This window comes from Dromiciops gliroides, chromosome 4 (assembly GCF_019393635.1).
Source record: "Dromiciops gliroides isolate mDroGli1 chromosome 4, mDroGli1.pri, whole genome shotgun sequence".
Taxonomy (NCBI): Eukaryota; Metazoa; Chordata; class Mammalia; order Microbiotheria; family Microbiotheriidae; genus Dromiciops; species Dromiciops gliroides.
The window spans coordinates 466,140,651-466,163,564 of record NC_057864.1 but is presented as its reverse complement, the minus strand read 5'-3'; the positions used below and the strand labels follow the sequence as shown (position 1 = coordinate 466,163,564).

General features: G+C 46.9%; 1 protein-coding gene across 3 annotated transcripts; it reads right to left on the bottom strand.

Moving 5' to 3' along the window:
• Nucleotides 1–3,572: 3,572 nt before the first annotated feature.
• SERPINF2 (serpin family F member 2) lies at nucleotides 3,573–22,790 on the bottom strand. 3 transcript variants are annotated; one of them, XM_044001954.1, is made up of 9 exons: nucleotides 22,674–22,790; nucleotides 21,204–21,273; nucleotides 20,447–20,527; nucleotides 16,932–17,271; nucleotides 15,687–15,830; nucleotides 15,153–15,356; nucleotides 11,626–11,768; nucleotides 6,673–6,877; nucleotides 3,573–5,169 (listed from the first exon to the last, which is right to left on the bottom strand). In XM_044001954.1, exons 2-9 carry the CDS (start codon nucleotides 21,267–21,269, stop codon nucleotides 4,754–4,756), a joined length of 1,599 nt encoding a protein of 532 aa, XP_043857889.1. In that variant the 5' UTR covers nucleotides 21,270–21,273; nucleotides 22,674–22,790; the 3' UTR covers nucleotides 3,573–4,753. The 3 variants fall into 3 exon arrangements, with proteins under 3 accessions (XP_043857889.1, XP_043857890.1, XP_043857891.1); XM_044001955.1 differs by lacking the exon at nucleotides 22,674–22,790 and adding an exon at nucleotides 21,473–21,863; XM_044001956.1 differs by lacking the exons at nucleotides 20,447–20,527; nucleotides 22,674–22,790 and adding an exon at nucleotides 21,473–21,860.
• Nucleotides 22,791–22,914: the final 124 nt, after the last annotated feature.

Sequence of the window (22,914 nt, the reverse complement as noted above, 5' to 3'; positions counted from 1 at the left end):
CCAGATTTGAACTCAGGTCCTCCTGAATCCAGGACCAGTGCTTTATCCACTGCACAACCTAGCTGCCCTTGTTTATTAATTTTTAAAATTCATTTTTGTACCCATTTCCAAAAAGAAGTTCTCTCACTCTTTTCATCCTCTTTTTCTACCTACTCTATACTTATTCTCTGATTTATGACCCCTATAATCATCTGGTAGGGACCCTCTCCTACCACATTCTGGATTATGCAGCCCACCACTGATCTATACTTTCCCCTGGTTACCTTTTCCCCCCATTTGCCTCAAAATCTCCTTCCTGGGGGGCAGCTAGGTTGTGCAGTAAATAAAGCACTGGCCCTGGATTCAGGAGGACCTGAGTTCAAATCCAGTTTCAGACACTTGACACTAGATGTGTGACTCTGGGCAAGTAATTTAACCCTCATTGCCCACCCCCCCCCCAAAAAAAATCTTGGGTCCATGCTCTCTCACTCTCCCAGTTTCCAGTTGTCCCCAAGAGTTCCAACTTCCCCCTTTCCAAGGTAAAGAAAGGTAGACTTTTTTTGTTTTGTTTTGTTTTTTGTTGTTTTTTTTTAAATGGGGCAATGGGGTTAAGTGACTTGCTCAGGGTCACACAGCTAGCAAGTGTCAAGTGTCTGAGGCCGGATTAGAACTCAGAAACTCCTGAATCCAGGGCCGGTGCTTTATCCACTGTGCCACCTAGCCGCCCCAGAAAGGTAGACTTTTTAAACATCAAATCCCCTAGGTCACACTGAGTGCAAGATCCCCGTCTCTCTTTACAGATCATTCCTCTTCACCCATAGGAGTATTCATCAGTGCAAATTCTTCCCACCTCCAAAGTAAGACCTTCCTTTTCCCCTCCTTTTAAAATCCCCCCCCCCCATCTCCTCACCCACTTCCTTATAGGTTCTTCTTTTTCTGAGACTACAAAGGTCACCTTCCCCTCACTGTTAGCCATAGACTTGACCCTGGCACATCAAATATTCCTCTCTTTCCCCCTCTTCCCCTCCTCCTCTTTCAAATATTCTCCCATGTTGTAATAATGTAGTCCCCCCCCCCCAAAAAAAACCAACAACACAAAACATTTATTCACCTATAGGAAGGATGTCACCAGGTTTTTTCCATAATGCCTTAGGCCTGCCTCTTCATTGTTTCTTCCAGAGTACTTATGTCTTCACCTCTGTTTCCTTGTGTACATTTAGGAAGAAGTTTCTTATTGGTCTCTCTCTTTTCATTCTGTTGCTTGGCTGCTACATTTATTTATTCACCCCATTTGTATTTCCATTGTTTGGTGTATTCAAGAAGCAAATATCTCTTCAGTTCTGGTTTTCTTTCTTAGTAGGTTTCAAATGCCTTTTTATCATTCAATGTCCATCTTTTTTCATTTATGATTAACTCAGATTTTCAGGGTAGGTCACCATGGGCTGCATCCATTGGCATTCAGAACACATTATTCCGTTCTCTCCTATACTTTATTGTAGGTGCAGAATAATCTTGCATTATCTGAATTCCTTTCCCTTTGTATTTGAAGATCTTTTGCCCAGTCACATGCAAAATTTCTTGTTTCTGATTTGAATTGTTAAATATAACCAACCATGCATCTTAGAATTTGTAGCTTTGAGTTTTTTGTTCCTTTGTTTGTTTTCTGGAGGTGATCTGTGAATTCTTTCACTTGGGATTTCATTTTCTATGTTCAAAATTTCTGGGCAGTTCTCTTCTATTTTTTCCTTTATTATGGTTTTTTGTCCTATTGTGTTCTTCTGGGAAATCTGTGTCCTTAGGTGTCTCTACATAAGCTGTCTTTGAGATCAGTATGTTTTGCTTGCATAACAGCATATTTTCTTTTAATGTTATTATTTTTTGCTTCTCTTCAATTGTCCTTCATTTTTATATATTTGCATTCCCAATCTATTATTCTCTCTTTTGTTTGGAAAATTTTCCATTTCAAATTCCAGTTTTTCTAGTCTGCCCATTATTTTTGCTATGTAGGCCATAAAATCTGCTCTCATAATTCTCTTTTCTCTCTCTCTCTCTCTCTCTTTTTTTTTTTTTTTTGGTGAGGCAATGAGGGTTAAGTGACTTGCCCAGGGTCACACAGCTAGTAAGTGTCAAGTGTCTGAGGCCAGATTTGAACTCAGGTCCTCCTGAATCCAGGGCTGGTGCTTTATCCACTCTGCCACCTAGCTGCCCTCTTTTCTCTTTTGAACCACTCAGAAATAGCATGTTGTTGTTCTATGTTCTTTTCACATTCCACAGGAGCTTCTGTCTCATCTAATATTGGATCATTTTCCTTTGTTTTGCAGTACTTGTTCACACATACCTGAACTCATTTGCTAGATCTGGAGGCTATATTTCCTTCAGTTATTAGTGTCTTCTCTCTGTCTATCTGCTTATGTTCAAGGTATTTGAGTTCTCTTCTTCCTGAGATCTTTGGTAATTTCAGTTCTTTTTTCCCCCTGATTTTTCCCTGTTCACTTTCTGACTCTCTCCTCTGATAGTGGTTTCATAAGGGGCTGGATCTCAAAATGTCTCAGCTTCTTCTTATGCTGGGCAATTCATGACTCGCCAACCTAGCTTTCTGCCCTCAGTGATTTGAGGGGTAAGAACTGGTTCAAGCTAGATGCTGAGCTCTTTCTCTAAATTTAGTGAAGTGTTGAACATACACCCCTTCCCTCACAGATACACAGTGTCATGTCTTGGAGTCTTATGCCATTTCTTCTGAGTAGTTCAAAGAACTGCCATGCTGGTGCTGCTGCTTGTCCACTCTGGCACCAGAAGTTCAGAGCTTTGCAACTCTGGTGCTATGATGTTGTCTACCCCAGCAATGGAAGTTCAGAGTTTTGCCCTACTGGTTGTGGCCCCCATCAGTCTTTTGCTCCTGAAGGGCTACCACCCGCTGCATTGCTGTTTGTTGCTGCCTGAGCAAGCTTGTGTAGAAGCAGGGGTCTCCGTGGCACAGGAAAGATGGAGGAGAATGAGTGTAGGGCTGGGTTTTGTCACAAGTCCTGACCCATGTTTCAGGTCCTTGAGTCTGCAAAGGTAGCCTCATTGCTGGTACTGTGGGAAGTAGGGGAGGAGTACCAAGTGAGCTAAGGGTCAGTGAGTGGCAGTTCATAGATTTTGGATTTTGGGGGTTTGTAATTTTCTTTGGGATTCTGGGTGACCTATACCATGGAGACAGCTGAAGCTGCTTAATATTTGGCACATAATTTCTATTTTAGAGGTGTTTGAGAACTCATGGGATTCAGAGGAGATGTTTAGTCTGCTTTCTTGTTGCTTATATAGCCTCCTAATTTTCCTTATGTCTTTTGCTCCTTGTATAACTTGGGGGTCCACACCCACCCACCAACAACACTACCACCACCATCATGACTATCTATCTCTGGCCATTTCTCAGCTACTTCTGGCTAATCCATGGCTAAGGAGAAGGAAGTGTGAAAATCTCCTCCCATCCTGTCCCATGTAACCTTTACTCATGATATAGCTATCTTTCTTGTTCCTTTTCCCTCCTACTCATTATCCTCCATCATCCATCCATTTCCCAAGGCTCTCCAGCCTAGTGACATCAGACCAGCTTGGCCAATTCATTCTTTATTATTCAGATGACATAAAAATCACTAGAAAAACTTTACAAAACAAGCCTCCAGCCACCCTCCCTGCCCACTACAAGTGGTACTCAGAGGAGAGAAGGAGAGCCAATCTGGTGACTTTTGGATCCTCGGGGATAGTTGGAGGTGAGGTAAGGGGAGGGGGAGGGGTCAAGCCTGGGTTGCTGTGGGATAGGGAGAACATGGCATGAGGTCAATGAGGGTCTCCCTTTTGGTATTTCACCTTGATGTTGCCATCAACTCTAGGAACATTAGAGCAAGATGGGACCTTAGGGATTATCTAGTTCACCCCTCTTCATTTTACCTGCCCAAAGTCACAAAGAAGAGCCAGGACCAAATCCCAGTCAGATGCCACCAATGGTATGGGGTCCTGAAACCAGAGGTCTAATAGCTATTGTGGCTTTGGCCAAGTCTGTCCCGTGGGACCTGTTTCTTCATGTATAAAATGAGGGGAGGTTTAGCTCTTAGGTCCCTTCCAGCTACAAATCCAGGATCTGTGATTTTAATAAGCCAGTTGCCATCTTTTTTGCTCCCACTGCCCCTGCCAATAGCCAACCCTTTCCTTAGAGTAAGGTAACTGTGTTCCACCAACACTGGTGGGTTTGTCCCAGTCCTCTACTACCAGAAGGGGCACCAAGCAGTTTTTGCTCCCTCCCTCACCTTCCACCACTGTACCCCTACCCTCTCCACCAGAATAACTGTAAACAAACTATGAAGTGCTGCAATTTCTTTTGTGAATGACCTTTGTCATTGACAATGAGTGTGCAGATCCCAAGCCCCCAAAAAGAGAAATCCTTCCAACTCTTTGGCAATGTCTAACACAGGAGGATAAAGTGGCCCATCCCTCCCACCCCTGATAGCCTACATTTCCTTAATGCCCTCCCCCTTGCTGCCCTCCCACCCCAGTCCCATCATTATCCCAAGGAGAAGGGAGGGGAATGGGATCTTCTTATCCTCTCCTCCCCTGTCCCAATCAATCTCTAGTCTTGATCCCATACCCCTCCCCTGGCACCAGTGCCTCATCCCATATTGGCAGACTGGTCAGAAACAGTCACAAGAGGTCAGAGTCCCTGTCCCAATTCCAACCTCAGAGGGGACATTCAGGTTGGACTGGAGGGCACAGGATGCTGTCACAACCCCATCTGCCTTCACTTGGGGTTCTGGACTTCGGGGTAGTCCTCTTCCTCCTTGGGGGGAGAGAATTTCAAGTTGGTGCCAAAGAACTTGTCTTTCACAGAGAAGTATTTCAGTCCTGGGAAGAAATCCTTATTGTCGGGGGCATCACGCTGTTCCTTGATCTCTTTCTGCCCACTGGGGTTGGGGTTTTTGACGCTGCCCACAAAGAGTGGAAGGTGGGTGACATCATCAAAGATGAAAAAGAGGAAGGGCCGGTTCATGTTGACAGAGAAGAGGGACATGCGGGACATGACCACGCTGGTGGCAGCAGATGCCTCCACACCAGCCTCGTCCAGCTCGAGGGTGGCCTGATGCTGGACACTGGACACCACCAGATTCTTCTCTGAGATTCCACTCAGGTCTGGGGCATGGAACAGCTCTTGGAGGCCTATCGAGAGGCAAGGGGAAGCTGGTCACAACCGGGAGAGGACCCAGCCCTCCCTTCCTGGAAACCTGTGCCCCAGGGGGCAGCCTGGCCTGTCTGCCCTTGGAGGGAGAGGAGAAGCTACAGCCTGAGGTTCAGGGCATGGCCCTGTGGCCCAGCTCCCTCCTCTTCCTAGATAGAAATGTCCAGCCTCCTAGCTAGAGATTTCCTTAAGCTTCCAGACCCCCTTATGGCACCTGGGTCCATCTTCCATTTGGGCTGGCTTATTGTTATTGTTGTTGTTCTGATGACTATTTGAATGCAGATGTTTTTCTTTATAATCCAAAAGATTATTTTGTGTGTTTAAAACCATAATTCAGGGGGCAGCTAGGTGGCGCAGTGGATAGAGCACCAGCCCTGGATTCAGGAGTACCTGAGTTCAAATCCAGCTTCAGACACTTGACACATACTAGCTGTGTGACCCTGGACAAGTCACTTAACCCCCATTGCCCCGCAAAACAAAACAAAACCATAATTCATCTAAATAAGGGTCCCTAAGCATCCCTAGACTGCCAAAGGGGCCCACAAACCCTGGATAAAGTGAGATCATATCTGTAAAATGCTTAACCTAGTGCCTGGCATGCTATGTAAATACTTATTCTTTTCCTCCCCATGACACAAAAAACCATGAGATCTCCTAGACAAGACCAGACCTCTCTTTTTTTACTGAGGAAGCACCTGGGACAAGAAAGGGGAAGTGGCTTGCCCACAGTCATCCAGGGCGTCAGAGGCAGGCCTGAGGCAGAGGAGCATAGGGTCCTGCTTCCCCAGCCACATCGCCTTCCTCTTGCATGGAATATAAGGTACCAGGGACATAAAGAGTACCAGGTTACTGATATAGAGGGGAGGGAGTGTGGTAGAGTGGACTTAGATCCAGGAAAATCTGGGTTCGGATCCTGCCTCTGACACTTATCAGGCTTACTGGGCCTCAGTTTCTCCATCTGTAAAATAAGGGGATTGGGCCAGATGACTTCTACTTTTGTTTGTTTGTTTTGTTGGGCAATGAGGGGTAAGTGACTTGCCCAGGGTCACACAGCTAGTAAGTGTCAAGTGTCTGAAGCTGGATTTGAACTCAGGTCCTCCTGACTCTAGGGCCAGTGTTTTGTCCACTGCACCACCTAGCTGCCCCCCAACTTCTCCTAGTTTTAACTCTGTTGCTCTAACCTAGATCCAAATCTTGGCTTTGCTGTTTACCAGCTACATGATCTCGAGTGAGTCACATTTAACCTGCTGGGGCTCAGTTTCCTCATCTGTAAAATGAGGGGTCTTCATGATGTCCAGCTCTAAATCCAGGCTCCCTGGTGGGATCCCTAGTAGGCCGGGATAAATGGGACTGTGTATCTAAGGGCCGAGGCATGACTGTTTTCCCACCTCCCAACCTCCAGTTCCAGGAATGAGCAAAGACAAACCTGTTGCCACCCCCCACACACACACCTCTTTCCTCCACCCCAATCCTAGGGGTCTTACCCAACTGGCCAAGGATTGAGACCAGATCCATCTGGTGGTCCAGGTGCAGTTTGGGTATCATCACCTCGGTGGGCCTCTCCTTGAGGAAGGGCTGGTACAGGGCAGCCCCGCTCAGGTTGCCCAGCACCTGGGAGGCATTCCACTCAAACTGGCTGGGCACCACGGCCACAAAGCTCATGTTGTTTTTGAAAGGGAATTGAGCCACCTGGGAAAGAGCCAAGGAAGGCAGCTGGGTCAAGGACCCTGGGTAAAGCATAAGGAGGGAGAGGGTGATTGAGAGAGCCCAGAGCAAAGAGTGGGCCCTCTGGACCACTGGCTTGCCTGCTGAGTGACTCATTTGTGGCTAAAGGCCTGACTCTCCAGGTAAATTTCTAGGTAACCCCCTGGAATTTCAAACCTGAGGGGCCATGAAGAACAAAGCAGTACCAGAATGAGACCCACCCTGCCCTCCCCCCCACTACAATATCATTGACACATAGTGATCCAGCCTCTCCTGGAAGATGAAAAGGAGGTCCTCGCTTCACTCTACCCCCTGGACATCTCCTTGCTGGCTGTCTTTTGAATTTATTAGCTTAGCACATAGTAAGCACTTAATAAATATTTTTTACTCATTCATTCATTCATTCACTCATTCAGAGGCAGCTAGGTGGATAGACCTAGGCCTGGAGTCAAGAAGATCTGAGCTTAAATCTGACCTCAGACACTTACTAGCTATGTGACCCTGACTATCTGCCTCAGTTTCCTTAACTGTAAAATGGAAATAATAGCACCCATCTCACAAAGTTGTTGTGAGGATGAAATGTGATAAGATTTGTTAAGCACTTAGCACAGTGCCTGGCACATGTCATTTATCAGTCATGCCTGACTACTCGTGCCCCCATTTGGGGTTTTCTTGGCAGGGATACTGGAGTAGTTTGCCATTTCCTTCTCCAGTTCATTTGACAGAAGAAGAAACTGAGGCAAATGGAGTTAAGTGACTTGACCAGGGTTACACAGCTAATAAGTATCTGAGGCTGGATTTGAACTCAGGTCTTGCTGACTCCAGGCCCAGCACTCTATCCACTATGGTACCACCTAGCTGCCCTGCCTGGCACATAGTAGGCCCTTAAAAAATGCTTATTTCCTTCCTTCATTCAAAGAGGGAGAAACCTGCCACCTCATTTGGATAGTTCTCATCATTAGCACAATCTTCTCTCGATCCAGCCTGAATCTGCCTCTCACTTGTCTTGTATCTATGGCTCCTACCTCTGCTTTCTTTTTCCAGGCAGAACAAGACTAATCTCTTGTCCACATGGCTGCCCTTTGGTATTTGAAGACAGAGATCCTGTCTTCCCTATGTGTGTTACTTGCTTGGGCTCCAGGCCTTTGACTGGCCTGGTTGGTTCCTTCCGGATAGGCCCCAGCTTTGACAGTTGTCATTTTTTTTAACATAACAAAAGAAGTACTTACTAAGTCTTTGTTGAAGTGAATTAAGCTCTAATTTCCTCATGGGCAGTGAGGCTATTAGACTCCATGCTATGGAAGGGAAAGAGTCTAGGTCTGCTGCACCAAGCATGGAATCATGTGGCCTGTTTGAATCCTGACTGACACTTAGACCTGCCTCCGTGACTTTGGATGGGTCATAACCTCTCTGGGCCTCAGTTTCCCCACTTTAGTAAAGGAAGGTGGTGGGTGAGGTAGACGCAGAAAACCCTTCCTGTTCTAGATCTAAGATTATATGATCACCAAGGTCCCTTTGGGTTTAGAAAGTCAAGGATCCTACTGCGGGTGCTCAGGTTACCCTCATTTCTGGTGCTTTGGGAAACCCCAGGAAATGCCCAGCAGAAGGTAGGGAGAAGTGGAACCCAGAAGAGAAAGTTAATGGGCAAGAAGAGGAAGAGACAGTAGAGTCTTGTTTTCTCTGATGTCTGTTTTGCATATACCGAGTAAGGCAGCATGCATGGCCAGGCAGTGCTGGGTAGGAAATAAAGAGCTGGCCTCAGAGTCAGGAAGAGCTATATTCAAGTCCTACCACTGCCTGACACAGGACCAACTCCCTGTACCCCAATGGCTCAGGTAACTCTCTGAGAAGATAAGTCAAAGGGCAGGTGCTAACCTATTTCGGTAGAAGGACTTTCCTCATCTGGGAGTTCCCTAAGCTAATGAAGTCCCAGATCTGGTCCCTAGCCACCATCCCTCTCTGTGACTCCAAATCCTTCTTCTAGAATGAAGGATGAATGAAAAAATTAGCACACTGAAGACAAGGTGAGTACAAGAAATTATGGGAATTAAGGAAGAAATTAGCAAAATGGAAATGAAATAGAGGAATTAAGAAAGAAAACAAAGAACTGGAATGGGGGGGGGGACCAATAACACTGATAAACCTTTAGCAAATATAATCAGTCAGAGGAGAGAAGAAGCCCAAATTGCTATAATCAGCAGGGAGAAAAAAAGAGAACACAGTGAATGAGTAATGCCGGGGTTAAAGGTCAAATGATAAAAACAGCAACAAATTCTATTAGAGATAACAGTGATAGAGATAGAGATATACGACATTAGTAGAATTTATGGGATGCATCCAAGGCAGAACTTGGGGGCAAGTTGGTTTCCCTGATATTAATGAGAGAGAAAAAGAGAAAATTAATGAGTTGAGTTGGCCATTTTAAAAATTAGAAAATGAGACTGGAGGATAAAGGAGGGGGGAAAGAAGGAGCAGGAGGTTTTTAAGAAGGAAGCTGGTTGAATAGGAAAAAAAACCCTTTGCATCAAATTTCTTTGATAATGGTTTGGTATCTAAGATATAGAAACAATGAATAAACATATAAGAGCGATAGATAGCCATTTCCCTAATAGATAAATGGACAAAGAATATGCACAAACAGTTCTCAAAAGGACTGCAAAACATTCACAACCAAAAATGCTCCAAATCATTAATAGTAAAAGAAACACAAATCAACATACCTCTTGAGGCTTTGCCTCAATCTGCATGTCAAGTTAGCAAAAATGACCAAAAATGGCAACAGTTAATGTTGAGGCATTATTAGAAAGACCAGCTCTTCTGATACATTGTTGGTGGAGCTATGGAATGATATGACCAATTTGGAAGGCAATTAAGAATTATGCAAAAAGGAAGTTACTAAAATTTCTATACCCTTTGAATCAAAGACTCCATCACTGGGCTTATACCTCAAGGAAACCATCAATAAGAAAAAAGTCCCCATTAATCTTCAAAATATTTATATTTTTGTGATAGCAAAGAATTGGAAACAAAGTAGATGCCCAACTGGGGAATGATTAAGCAAATTGTGGTACATGAATGTAATGGCATATGACTGTGCTATAAGAAATGACCTACAGGGGCAGCTAGGTGGCACAGTGGATAGAGCACCAGCCCTGGATTCGGGAGGACCTGAATTCAAATCCGACCTCAGACACTTAACCATTACTAGCTGTGTGACCTTGGGCAAGTCGCTTGACCCCAATTGCCTCACCAAAAAAAAAAAAAAAGAAAAGAAATGACATACAGAATAAATAGAGAGAAATATGGAAAGATGAACATGAATTGAATGGAGTGAAGAAAGCAGTATATACACAGTGATTGCAACAATGTAAATGGACAGAACAACTAGCATATCAGAAAACCAAGAGTAAATGTAACCAAATTAGAAAGATTAGGAGGGTCAGTTAGGTGATGAAGTGGATAGAGCACTGGCCCTGGAGTTGGGAGTACCAGAGTTCAAATCTGACCTCAGATGATTGACACTTACTAGCTGTGTGACCCTGGGCAAGTCACTTAAGCCCAATTGCCTCACCAAAAAAAAAATTTTTTTTATTAAAAAAAAGAAAGATTAGAGAGGACTAAAATGAAAAGATATGAGAAGACAGCCCCAACCTACCCCTTGACAGACTTGGGAGGTCCACAGGTGTTACATATTACACAGGTTTTCTGACCTTTTTCCATGTATTGATCAGTTGTGCTGATTTTTTTTCCTTTCTCCCTAAAAAATACTATTTGTCTTAAGGGATGGCTCTCTAGAAGGGATACATGGGATATTATGGTGATGTAAAAAATAGAAGGTATCAATAAAAAACATTTTTTTAAAGAGTTAAAAGGAACCAGTTGGCTGGTTGCCAAGCCAAAGGGATAGCTGGGTACTCCTGAAGACTCAACCCCAATGACCATGCAATATCCCACAAACAAGAATGGATTTAAGGAGCACTTGAAGGAAACTGAGGCCTTCCTATAGCCCAAAGAGATCAAAGATAGAGAGGAAAGACCTATGAATACAAAACTATTTATAGTATAGCAGATGTTTTGTGGTGGCCAAAAAAACCCCCCAAAACCAAAAAACCACCAACCCTAAAAACTAAAGGGATACCCATCCTTTGGGGAATGGTTGAATCAAGGTAGTGGAAGATAGTCATGGAAAACTAGTTTATGTCATAAGACATGGCTTCAGAGAAGTCTGAAAAGACTTGTATAAATTGATGCAGAGTGAAATAAGTAGAACCAAGAGAACAATTTATATAGTAACAATGTTGCAAAGACAAACAATTTTGAAAGATTTAAGAACTCTGATCAATGCAGTTACCAGCCATGATTCCCGAGGACCTATGATGAATGAAACTTGTTCCCAACCTCCTGCTGGAGAGGTGACAGACTCAAGGTTCGTGACTAGAAAGACATTTTTTAACATGGCCAATGTGGGGGTTTGTTTTGTTTGACCATGTATATTTACTGTAAGGGTTTTTATTTTATTTTTCACTGGATGGAATGTGGAAAGAAGAAAAAAAGAAATGCTTGTTAATTAAACAAATTCACTTTTTTAAAGGAAACTAAGCACTTAACATTCATCTTGGATGTCTTTTTCTGTCCTTCAGTGTCCAGGCTCCCAAAGCGCCTGGCATCTCAAGAAAAGGGACCCAGGCTAAGCCAGCCCAAGGCTCTCCTTCCCCTCCTCCCATACCACTCACCTGTACATCTGCCTGTTCCAGCAAGAACCAACGCAGAGGGTATTTATTGGCCTTCATCATTACCACAGGGACTACATACTTCTCATCCAGGTGAAAAACATCAGTCTTTGTCAGACTGGGATCAAACTTGGTCTTCCAGAAACCTGCAGCCAAGCAGAATAGAGGGGCTGTCAAGGCTGGCTGGTCTCTTTGCAAAGAGCATTAGGTTGGGAGGCAGAAGACCAGATCAAGTCCCAAAGCCTGCATCTAACTCCTTGTGGGAATTTGGATAAATCTGTTGTTCTTTCTGGGCCTCAGTTTCCTTCTCTGTAAAATGAGCAGTTAGACTAAAAGAGTCAAATTTCCACAGCCTTACAACCCAGTGGTCTTCACTCTCCCTCACTTTCCCATACCCATTCCCTTGCCAAATATAGATCCTACTTCCACAGCATCTCTTGTATTCTTCCCCTTTTCTCCATCAACACTCACACTAGCGACACCCCTCATTGCCTCTCTCCTAGAGCATCACAAGCATCTCTTAAATGGTCTCCCTGCCTCCAGTCTTCCCTTCTCTCCAACCCATCCTCCCCACACCTGCCCAAACCACATTCTCGAAGCCCAAGTGTGACCATATCACCTCTATTCCTCTGGCTGAATGTCTAACATGCAGAGCCATTCACAATCTAGTCCCAGCCTGCCTTTCCAGCTCAGACTTGGAGTGAGCATTACTCTACAGTCCAGGCAAACCAGCCTTCCTACTTGCTGTCCTTTACACATCTCCCACCTCTTGGTCTTTGCACAACCTGTCTGTGCCCTGTGCCTGGAAGTCGATTCCTGCTTCCTTTCAACTCCTGGAATCCTTTGCCCCCTTCAGGGCTGAGCTCAGCTGCCATCAGCTATGAGAAGTCTCTTCTACTCCCCACATAAGCTCTAATGCCTCCCTGTAACTACTCCTTATTTATATCTTATATGTAAGAACCATCTTACGTAGGTATAATATTGATTTTTCCCTTAAGGGAAAGAACGGTTTCATTTTTGTTTGAGGATCTCTGGTGCCTTGGCACATTTTTTAAAAATTTAGACTGGATCTGTGATTTCCTTGGTCTAGGACAGAGCTGTCAAACTCCTGGGTGCAGCCCCAACTTGATTTAAATATAACTGGAAAATGTTTAACAAAATAAATAAAAATACAACATGACATAGATAATGTTGATCTGTAGTTTTTCTAAGTCAACATATGAGGTCCCTGGAGTCAGGAGAACCTGAATTCAAATCTGGCCTCAGACACTTACTAGCTGTGTGACTCTGGGCAAGTCACTCAACCCTGCTTGCCTCAGTTCCCTTATCTGTAAAATGAGCTAGAGGAGGAAATGGCAAGCCCACTCTAGTAACTCTGCCAAAGAAACCCCAAATGGGGTCATGAAGAGTCAGACATGACTGAAAACAACTAAACAACACCAACGACAAAGTCAATATGCATTCCAAGGATCCATTTCTATTTAAGTGAGATGCCAGTGATCTAGGAAACTCCCAGTGAGGAAACACCTTCTAGAATGCTGGACAGCTCTCTGAGAGGACAAGATTTGCCCAGTCACTTAATCAGCACATATTAGAGGCCCTAGGACAGACTTAAACCAGAACATCCTGAATCCACAGCCAGCTTTCTATCCACTAAGTCATGGTAATAATCACCTGATGCAAATTAAGTCACTAATACTGGTTCATTCATAAGGTAACACATTAATTAATGTTGGTTCAATTAATCAGAGAATCAACTGGTAGTTATGAAGCACCTACTATGTGCCAGATGCTGTGCCAAGTACTGGGGTTACAAAAACAAAAAGGAAACAATCCCTACTCCCAAAAGCTTAGTTGTAACAGGGAATACAATAAGGAGATATGTATGTATGTATGTATGCCTGTGTGCACACATGTGTGTTCATAGCTATGTGTACACATGTGTGCACACACATGTATATGTGTATGAACACATGTGTCTGTGTACAGGATAACTGTAAAGAGAAAAAATAAAAGTGCATACAAAGTGGCTAAATCCAAGTCGTCTATGGAAGGACAGGAGCAGTTGGGGAGGAGGGTGGAGCGGATCCAGAAAGTCTTTGTGGTACTTAATTTGTATCTCCAAGGGAAGAGAGGAATTCAGGGAGGTGGAGATGAGAAGGCAGTGAACTCCAGGCATGAGGTATCTCAAGTGAAAAGGTACAAAGATGATAGCTGGAGGAACTGAGAGGCTGTATGGCAGGCGTGGGAGGGAGGAGTAATGTCCAATGAAGCTGGCATGATGAATGGGAGCCAGGTGGTAAAGGGATCTAATGTCTTAACAGAGGAATTCCTGTTTTCTCCTAGAACCAGGAGAAAGTCCTTGGAGTTGAGTAGGGTAGTGAAGTGGTCAGATATGTACTTAAGGAAAATTATTTTGTCAACAGTATTGAGGATGAACTGGAATATGGAGAAATTTGAGGCAGGGAGGCCAGGTAGGAGGCCGCTCTGACAAGGGGTGACCTGGGCTTTCACTAAACTGGCAGCTCTATGAGTAGAGAAAATGGGTCAGTCAGCATAAAGAGGTGGAAATAGAAAGATTAGGCACCTGATGGGCTATGGGAAGAGCTGAAGAGTTTAAGAGAAAGCCAAGGTGGGGGCAGCTAGGTGGGGTAGTGGCCCTGGAGTCAGGAGTTCAATCACTGAACCCTGATTGCCTCCAGAAAAAAAGAAGAGGAGAGAAGGGAAGGGAAGGGAAGGGAAATGCTGAGGTTACAAACCTGGGAAACTGGAAGAATGGTGGTTCCTTCTACAAATAGAAGGAAGTTTGGAAGAGAAGAGAGATTAGAGGAAAAAATAACTAGTTCTGTTTTGGGCAGGTTGATTTTGAGATGTTGATTGGACATCCAGTTTGAAGTGTTCAGGAGGTAATTGGGGATTCAGACCTGAAGGAGCCTCTTAGAGGAAAGACTGAGGGGTGGCTATTTGGATCTATGAGTCGTCTGCCTTGGGATGATCATTGAAATCATGGGAACTGATGAGGTTCCCGAGAGAGAGAAGATTGGGGGGCCTAGGACCGAGCCTTGGGGAACACTCACAGTGCCTGATTATTGATTCTCTGATGGCTGAGGGTCCCTTCAGCTCCAATGATTTGAATATCTCTGGGAATTCCCCGCCTTTTCCCCCACCCCCACCCAAAGGTAACTAATAGGGATCAGCCAGGCAGGAGAAAAAGCCGTGTCTATGTTCAGGACCCTGGAGCCTCTGGATGTGGCCAAGTGGAAGAACAAAGATCTCATGTACAGCCAATCTCTGGCCAGAGGCTGGCTTCTCCCATCTCCTACCAAGCTCTCCAAGTGCTATGTCCTTCCTGAGCCATATTCTCTGGGAGCCTTCACCTCCCATCCCAACTCCTCCCAGGGCTTCTGACCCCACTGCTTGGTTGGAGTCCTCCCTAGGTGTAGCTTTCCGGAGGCAGCAGCGAATGAGAGAGGGGGATGAGTTAGAATGGGCAGGATGGGGGGCCAGTCATTGGAAGCACCAGCTCCTACCCTGAAAATACATGGCATTAAGGAGTAGCATCACTGTGTTCTCCGGGAGCTGCGACAGAAAGTTCTCGATCTTCCCCTTTGTGGCCTCCTTCACCCATTGGTTGATGATCTGAAGGTCATCCCCCTCATTCCCTTTTAGGATGGCAGGCTTTGCACCAAAAAATCTCTCTGACTGCTCCACGAATTCTTGTTTGATTGGGAAGCCTAAAAGGAGAGGTCAGATAAAACTATGCTCAGAGGTCAGCATTGGAAAGACAGCTGGATTCAGAATCAGGGAAATCCCATTTATTAGCATGGGCTCATGGAAAGACCTTTGGACTCCATGTAAAAAGACCTGGGTATGAACATCACCTTCCTGGCTGCGTGCCTACGGATGAATTGCTAAACTTCTCTGAGCCTCAATCTTCTCTTCTGTAAAATGGAGAGAAATTCTCCATGCATTCTCTCTGTCTCATGGGGTCACTGTGAGAAAAGGATTTTACCTCCTTTTAAATTGGGACAGAGGCAGAAGCTAGCAGCTTCAAGCACACACACCTTTTTCCACATACATCCTGGCCACCATCTGTAGGGCAGTGCGGCTCAGCTCCCGGCGGACACCACTAAGTGTATGGTGCAGGCAGTTCAGAGATTCCACACGCAGGACCTTTTGCAGCTGCTGGACCGTCTTAGTCCTGGCTCCTGGAGAACACGCCGGCTGTGGTCCCATTGGGGGTATCACCAGGCTGGCACCCCCCCACACAAATCCAAATACAAATCCACCCACAGCCCACCTCTGCCACAGGACCGTCCACAGCACCAGAGACCACCCCGCTCTGAAGAGAGGAGGGATTAAGGAACTCCACCCCCACACATACAAAATCCCCTCTCCACTCTCACCTCCACATCTTTGTTCCTGGAATAGACTCACCTCCTCCTTTCCTTAATCTAGCCCTCCTCTGAAGGCCCCCTATACCCCCACCTCTTTTTTACGGGGGGGTCGGGGCAATGAGGGTTAAGTGACTTGCCCAGGGTCACAAGCTAGTAAGTGTCACGTGACCAGACTTGAACTCAGGTCCTCCTGAATCCAGGGCCAGTGCTTTATCTACTGTGCCACCTAGCTCCCCAGCCCCACCTCTTCTGTAAAACTGTCCTTGACTCTGCTGGCCCACAATTCCTGACTTGCCACACCCCCTAGTCTGCCCCACACATCTTGGTATTTAAACATATGCTGCCTCCTACGGTCCTCAATATTTTGTGTGTGTGAGGCTCCTCCATGAGAACATAACCACTTTGAATACAGCAGGGGTACTGTATCCCACTTGTATCCATCACAGCACATGGTACAGCACTGGGTACACAGCAGGCACTCAATAATTAATTTAATAGAGAGCATGGTTCTGTCCCCAGCCCTCCTAACACAGTACTGGATACACAGTAGGCACTCAATAAAGGCATTGTTAATTTAACAGAGAGGATGTCCCCAGCCCCTTTCTCATAGGAGATCCTGAGAGTAACTCCTCACTCAAAGATCCCAGGAAGGGCTGTGCAGCACATGTAGCCGGTATCAGAGGCAGCTGGGAGATTCAGGGATTTCCTACTCATTCCTACTAAACTGGGCTGAGGGTCCTTACTCCTGGCTCCATCACTAATTCACTGAGTGACTCTGGACGACTTACTCCCCAGCCCTTAAGTTTCCTCCTCCATAGTAAGGGGGAGCTGGCCTGGCTGATCCCTGCAGTACCTCCCAGCTCTCCCATTTCAGGGTTCTGCTCCCTCTGAAGCAGGTGGCAGCCCAGTTACCTAGTTCAAGATGATACAATGCTAGAGCAACACTGAGGGGCGATAAGACCACATTGGGGCTCGTGGATTCCTGCAGGACTTTAGCAAACAAGTCTAAAGTGAACTCCATCATGGCGTCGGCCAGTTTATGGGTCTGCTCTGCTGAGGGGGACTCCGTGCAGCCGGCCTCCTCTCTCTGCCCGGCTTCCCCTGTGGGCTCCAAGCAGCTGTCCAGCTCCATTGGAGCCCCAGAGATGAAGGAATCTACTTTCCTGGGATGCTCCTCCGTGTCAGGGGGAAAGTTCAAAGCCCCAGGGTTTGCTGATGGCCCTGTGAGACCCTCTGGTGTCCTCTCTGAATCCTGTAGGGGAGAAGGGAGAATCAGAAAGAACAAGAAAGTGTGCCACAGCCCTCAATTTCCTCCCAACAAGACACACTGTGCTACTGAGGGAACCTGGCTCCAGGGTCCGAGGGCCTGAGGCTCTGCCACTTGCTATCAGCCTGACCTTAGACAAGTCATCGTCCTCTGTAAAAGGAGGGAGGTTGGACTAGATGGAGGCCGAGGCCTCTTCCAGTTCTGGAGCTATGATCCTCAATCCATTGGGGATCCCAGGAAACATTACAGGGCACCCACTGAACCACTCAGTGTGGGGGCCTGAAGGGGCGAGGGAGAAAGTCAGGGAAAGTGTCACCATCCTTACTACAGAAGCAGAGATCTGAAGCTGACAGGCCGCCGACCACCAAAGACCTCTTAATCGCCACATCCCCTGGGCTTTTCTCAATCTTCACCCTCCTTGACCTTTGACACCCTCTGCTGGGCTCTTCCCGTGTTCTCCCCCTACGTCTCTGACCATTCTTTCTTGGTCTCTGACAAGATTTCACCCAAGTCATACCTGCTAGCTGTGAGCATCCCAAAGAGTTCTCTTCTGGGCCTGCTTCCCCTCTCCCTCTATACTCTTTCCCTTGGTGATCTCATCAGCCACTGTGGATTTGATTTTCATCCCTTTGCTGATGATTCTCAAATCTGCTTATCCAGCCCTTACCTCTCTCCTGACCTCCAGTCTTGCATCTCTCACTGCTTCTTGGACATCTCCAGTTGGATGCCCTGTAGATGTCTTAAACTCAACATATCCAAAGCTGAAGTGGCTCTCTCTTCCTAAACCCTCTTTCTAACTTCCCTATTATCGTTAAGGGCGCCATTATCCTCCCAGTCACCCAGGCTAGCAGCCTACCTCACTTCCTCACTCTCTCTCTCACCCACCTCTGTTGCCAAGTCTTGTCAGTGCATGTCTGCAGTGTCTGGCATACACCCCCTGATGCTGCCACCCCCAGGGTCCAGGCCCTGATCACTATGTCTGATTGTTTGTCCTGACTTGGGTCTCTCCCCATTCTGGCCCACCCTCCACTCAGCTACCAATGACCCTCCTTGGCACATTTGGAACCTCACGAGCCTTTGCTGTCACCCCTCCCTGAATGCCACCTTATCTTCCCTTCTCTCTGGACCTTGCAGATCGGCTCTCAGTCCTGATATCTGCCTGGGGGCCCCTTGCCATGCCTGCTCTCTCTAGGCTGGGTGCCCCGGCATTCAGCCCCATCACCCCTCTGACAAAGGGAAGCAGAGCATCCTTTCAGGATCATGGAAGGAGGCTCAGAGGTCATTGGGTCCAACCTCCTTCAGTTACAGATGTAGAAGCTGAGGCCCAGGGTGTGGGAGTGACTTACCTATGGTCACACAGCTAATGAGTGTCATTGGCAGGGTCTGAATACAAGCAATAGGATCTTAGATCTAGAGCTAGAACTTCACAGGCTGAAGATGGAGAAAACAAAGCCTCAAAAGGGAAAATGACTCAGCCACAGTCACAAAGTCACTAAGTGGCAGAGCCAGGATTAGAGCCCAGGTCCTTTTGCTTATTTAAGAGGAAACAAAGAGGTGCTTGGAGGCCACTCCCGGTCAGTCCCTGGTTGGCTGGGCTCTATGAAAGCGGGAAGTACCAGGGTTGTCCTCCTGCTTTTACTCCCTGCTCCATCCCTGCCCAACGCGGATTCCTCTCTCTCTTCGGGAACGCTGTTCCCTTCCCCTTTCCCCCGTCATGGATAGAAAAAGAAACTGATAATGTCTGTGCCAAAGGTGCCAATAGCTAAGGATGCTTCAATATCAAAGTCCTATCCCTAACATATGAGGTATAGCCCAGGACTCTGTCCAAGAACCCTCTTCTCTTCTTTTCTCTTCCCTTCTCTTCTCTCTCTCCCCGCTCCTTTCTCTTTCATTCTCTCTTCTTTTCTCTCTCTCCCTGTTTGTTTCTTTCTCCTATTTCTCCTTTATCTCTCATTCTCTTTTCTTTTTCTTCTTCTCTCTCTTCTATCTCTCTCTCTGTGTCTCTGTTTCTCTCCTCTCTTATCTCCTCTCTCTCGCCCAATATCTGTTTCTCTCCTATTTCTCTTTTCTCTCTTCTCTCTCTTTTCTCTCTTCTCTCTCTTTCTGCCTCTCTGTCTCTCTCTCCCCATCTCTGTTTCTCTCCTATCTCTTTTCTCTCTCATCCTCTCTTCTATCTCTCTGCCTCTCTGTCTGTTTCCTTTCTCTCTCCTTCTTGTTCCCTTCTCTTCTTCCTCTTCCTCTTCTTCTTCTTCTTCTTCTTCTTCTTCTTCTTCTTCTTCTTCTTCTTCTTCTTCTTCTTCTTCTTCTTCTCTCTCTCTCTCTCTCTCTCTCTCTCTCTCTCTCTCCTCCCCCCCATTCTCTTATTAGCTCCCTTGGGTTTAATTATCACCTCTGTGCCAATGACTATCAAACTCACATCTCCAACTGCATGCTGCACATCACCTGGATGCCCCACAGGCATTTCAAAATCAACATGTCCCAAAGGGAACAGATTATCTTTTTCCCAATCCCATTTTAGAGTTTTAAATGCTTCATATTTCTGGCTCAGCCACCTGATACAAGCTGATTACACATCAGTCCCCCTCACTGACTTAGCATCCAGCCTAACTGTCCCACCTACTGTTACCCCTATAAAGTAGCTCATCTCCTGCGATCTCCAGCCTAGAGAATACTCTCCCTCCTTAACTGTGCCTCTCCAAAGTCCTAGTTCACTTGAAGGCAACCCAAGTACCACCTCCTTCAAGAAACCATTTCCAACTCAGCTGTTAGTTCCCTCCCCGAGTCAAACCAAAATCATCACCCTGTATAATCACCTTAATTTGTGAAGAACTTGTAATTACTTTCTCTGTGAACATGAATTCTCCAGTAGAATACAAACTCCCTGAGGGCAGGTACTTTCTGTTTGTTTTGTTTTGTCTTTCATTCCCGGGTCCCTAAGTTGCTAGCACAGGAAGTAGGGAAAGGTGATGGGGGACTGGGGTGAGTGCCTGCTGGTGGCCCTCAAATCATCTGCTTGCTTGTGGCTGCAGAATCCCCCAGATGAACATTTCCACCCAGAAACTCTGCCCTGGGGTGCGGCCCATGAACTCCTATTACTAGTGCCTCACTTCCGGGCCCTGCTTCCCTGTGCTTCCTCTTCTTACCGCTGCTCTGCCGTTACCTGATTGCCTGACTTGAGGAGGAGAAGCAGGGGTACTTTCTCCTGTTTCTGCCCCTCCACAAAGACATCATGGACTGACTCCTGGAACAGGAAGCACATTTAGATACTGCCTCCTTTCAGAAAACCCAGCCTCCTCCCCCTTGGTCTGAAGGCCACAAGAGGGTTTGTCCTTTCCCCAGCCTTCCTCTCCTCCTAGGTCAGGGGTCCCAGGCTGGGATAGACACTTCCCCAGTATCCGTACCCCATCCCCCTATGACAATGCCTGTCTCCGGCTCTCAATCAGGCCCATTCCCTTCCTAGTATGAGGCTCTTCATCATCTTCTTAAGCCTGAGACTCACAGTATTAATAGGAGGAAACTGATAGGCCAAGTATCACCAACCTCCTAACCCTCCCACAACCTCAGAACCCCTTCCGAAGAGTATGCTCTCTCTCTCTGTAACTCTGTGTCTCTCACTCTCGCTCCTCTACTCTCTCTCTCTCTCTCTCTCTCTCTCTCTCTCTCTCTCTCTCTCTCTCTTTTGCAATGAAGGTCACACAGCTAGTAAGTGTCAAGTGTCTGAGGTCAGTTTGAACTCAGGTCCTCTCAAATCCAAGGCCGGTGCTTTATCCACTGTGTCCTCTCCTCTCTTTTTTCTGTCTCTGTCTCCATCTCTGTCTCTCCTCTACTCTCTCTTTCTCCCTCTGTCTCTCCCTCTCTCCCTACCCCATCCCTATTTCCCCACTTCCCAAAGAGGCCTTGCCGGTTGCCCTCCTTACCGATAAACAGGATCTAGGCAGGACAGACAGGCCCAGAAGCAGAAGGGCCCAGATTGGTGGTGCCATGGTCCTGGAACAGGGGAGAGAATTTGTTAGCCGTCCTTATCTCTGGGCAGCCCATGTTTTAACACTGCCCTTCTGTCTTCCCCTGGGCAGATCCTATTCCATCCTTCAAGGCTCAGCTCAAATCCCATCTCCTTCAAGAAGCCTGAGGACCACAAGGACCTGGGAAGACCTATCGCCATTCAGCACCTGACATGCGCTCTTACCCAAAGGCCAGCAGTTTGATGGTTCACAAAGCACTTTACATTGTTTCATTTGATCCTCATAAAAGCATGAGGGCTGTGATTATCCCCTTTTTATAGATGAGGAACCAGAGGCTGAGAAAAACCAGGTGATTTGTCAAGGGTCACGCGTCTCAGATGGTCCTGGGGCTGTATTGGCCTTCCTGACTCCCTCCACCTAGCTGCCGAGTGAGGGAATCGGCCTGATGCCTTCTACCTCCAAAGCTAAATCCCTAGGATCATTACACAACAGTTGCCTGGTCAGTGGGAAGAGTTGGAAGGAGAGGAGCATGGTACAGGATACTTGGGGACCACTTGTTCCCATGAGCCTCGGTGATGACTTGGGGCAGGCTGTGACCAGAACTGGCTTGGAGTGGGGTGATTTCCCCATCCCTACACCCCCTTGGGTGGAAACCCTTATGTAAAGGGAGGAGACCATAAAGAGAAATTCCTGCCCATTTCCAGGAAACCACAGGGCCCCTCCTCCCCCTTGCTAGTAAGCCTGGCTGGAGGCCCAGAGCTCTCCTTGAGGTTGGGAAAAGGCTGGGAGAATAAGGAGGACTGAACTCCTACTTTCCCATTGTCTCCAGACCTGCTTTCAGGCCTGCTCCAGCCTCTTCTCAACACAGACCCTCCCTCTGTGCCCCCACCTAAGTATGAAGGAGAAGCAGAGGGAATGGCGGAGGGGCCCTCTCAGCTGCCCTGCTGTGGCACTCTGCAGACAGGAGCGAGGCCCTTGAAATGACAGAAGGTCTCAGCTTCTGGCCTCTCTTCCCAGAGGGACACTCACTGGCCCCAGGGCCCCAGAGCCAAGGACTGTCCAGGGAATTGGCCTCAAGACTCCACTGCTCCCTGCCCAAGGGTCCCAGCTAGGGGAGCAGGGTCAAGCTGGGTGTTCCCCTAACCCTGCAGGGGAGAGAGCTCACATGACCCAGTTGGAAAGAGCACCGGGCTTGGAGTCACAGGAAATGGGTTCAAATCCTGAGCCTAATATTGATGACTTGGGTCTGGCCAAGTTGCCAGCTCCACAGGCCTGTTTTCTTATCTACAAAATAAGGGATGAGACTGGGCGGCTTCTGAGATCTAGGGTCCTTTGGGGCTTAAATCCCATCACGGCCCAGGTTATAGAGTGGCTCTCTGGGGGATTCACAACCCAGCCCCCCAACCTCTGTTGCTCACCACTCACCTGGTCAGGCTCCTGGCTGTTGTGCACGACGTGTCCACTTTGACACTGTCCTGGGCTCCGGCCCCAACTCTTGCCCTGCCCAGCCCTCCTACCCTGACCTTTGATCCCAGCCTTTTTCCAGATTTCGCTCCCTTTCAGCAAATATTGACTGACACATCCATTTAAACATTTGGATAGAGGCCGGGCCCCCTTTCCTGTTTAGTTTTCTGGTCTCCTCCTCCCCACCCCCACCCCTGGTTTG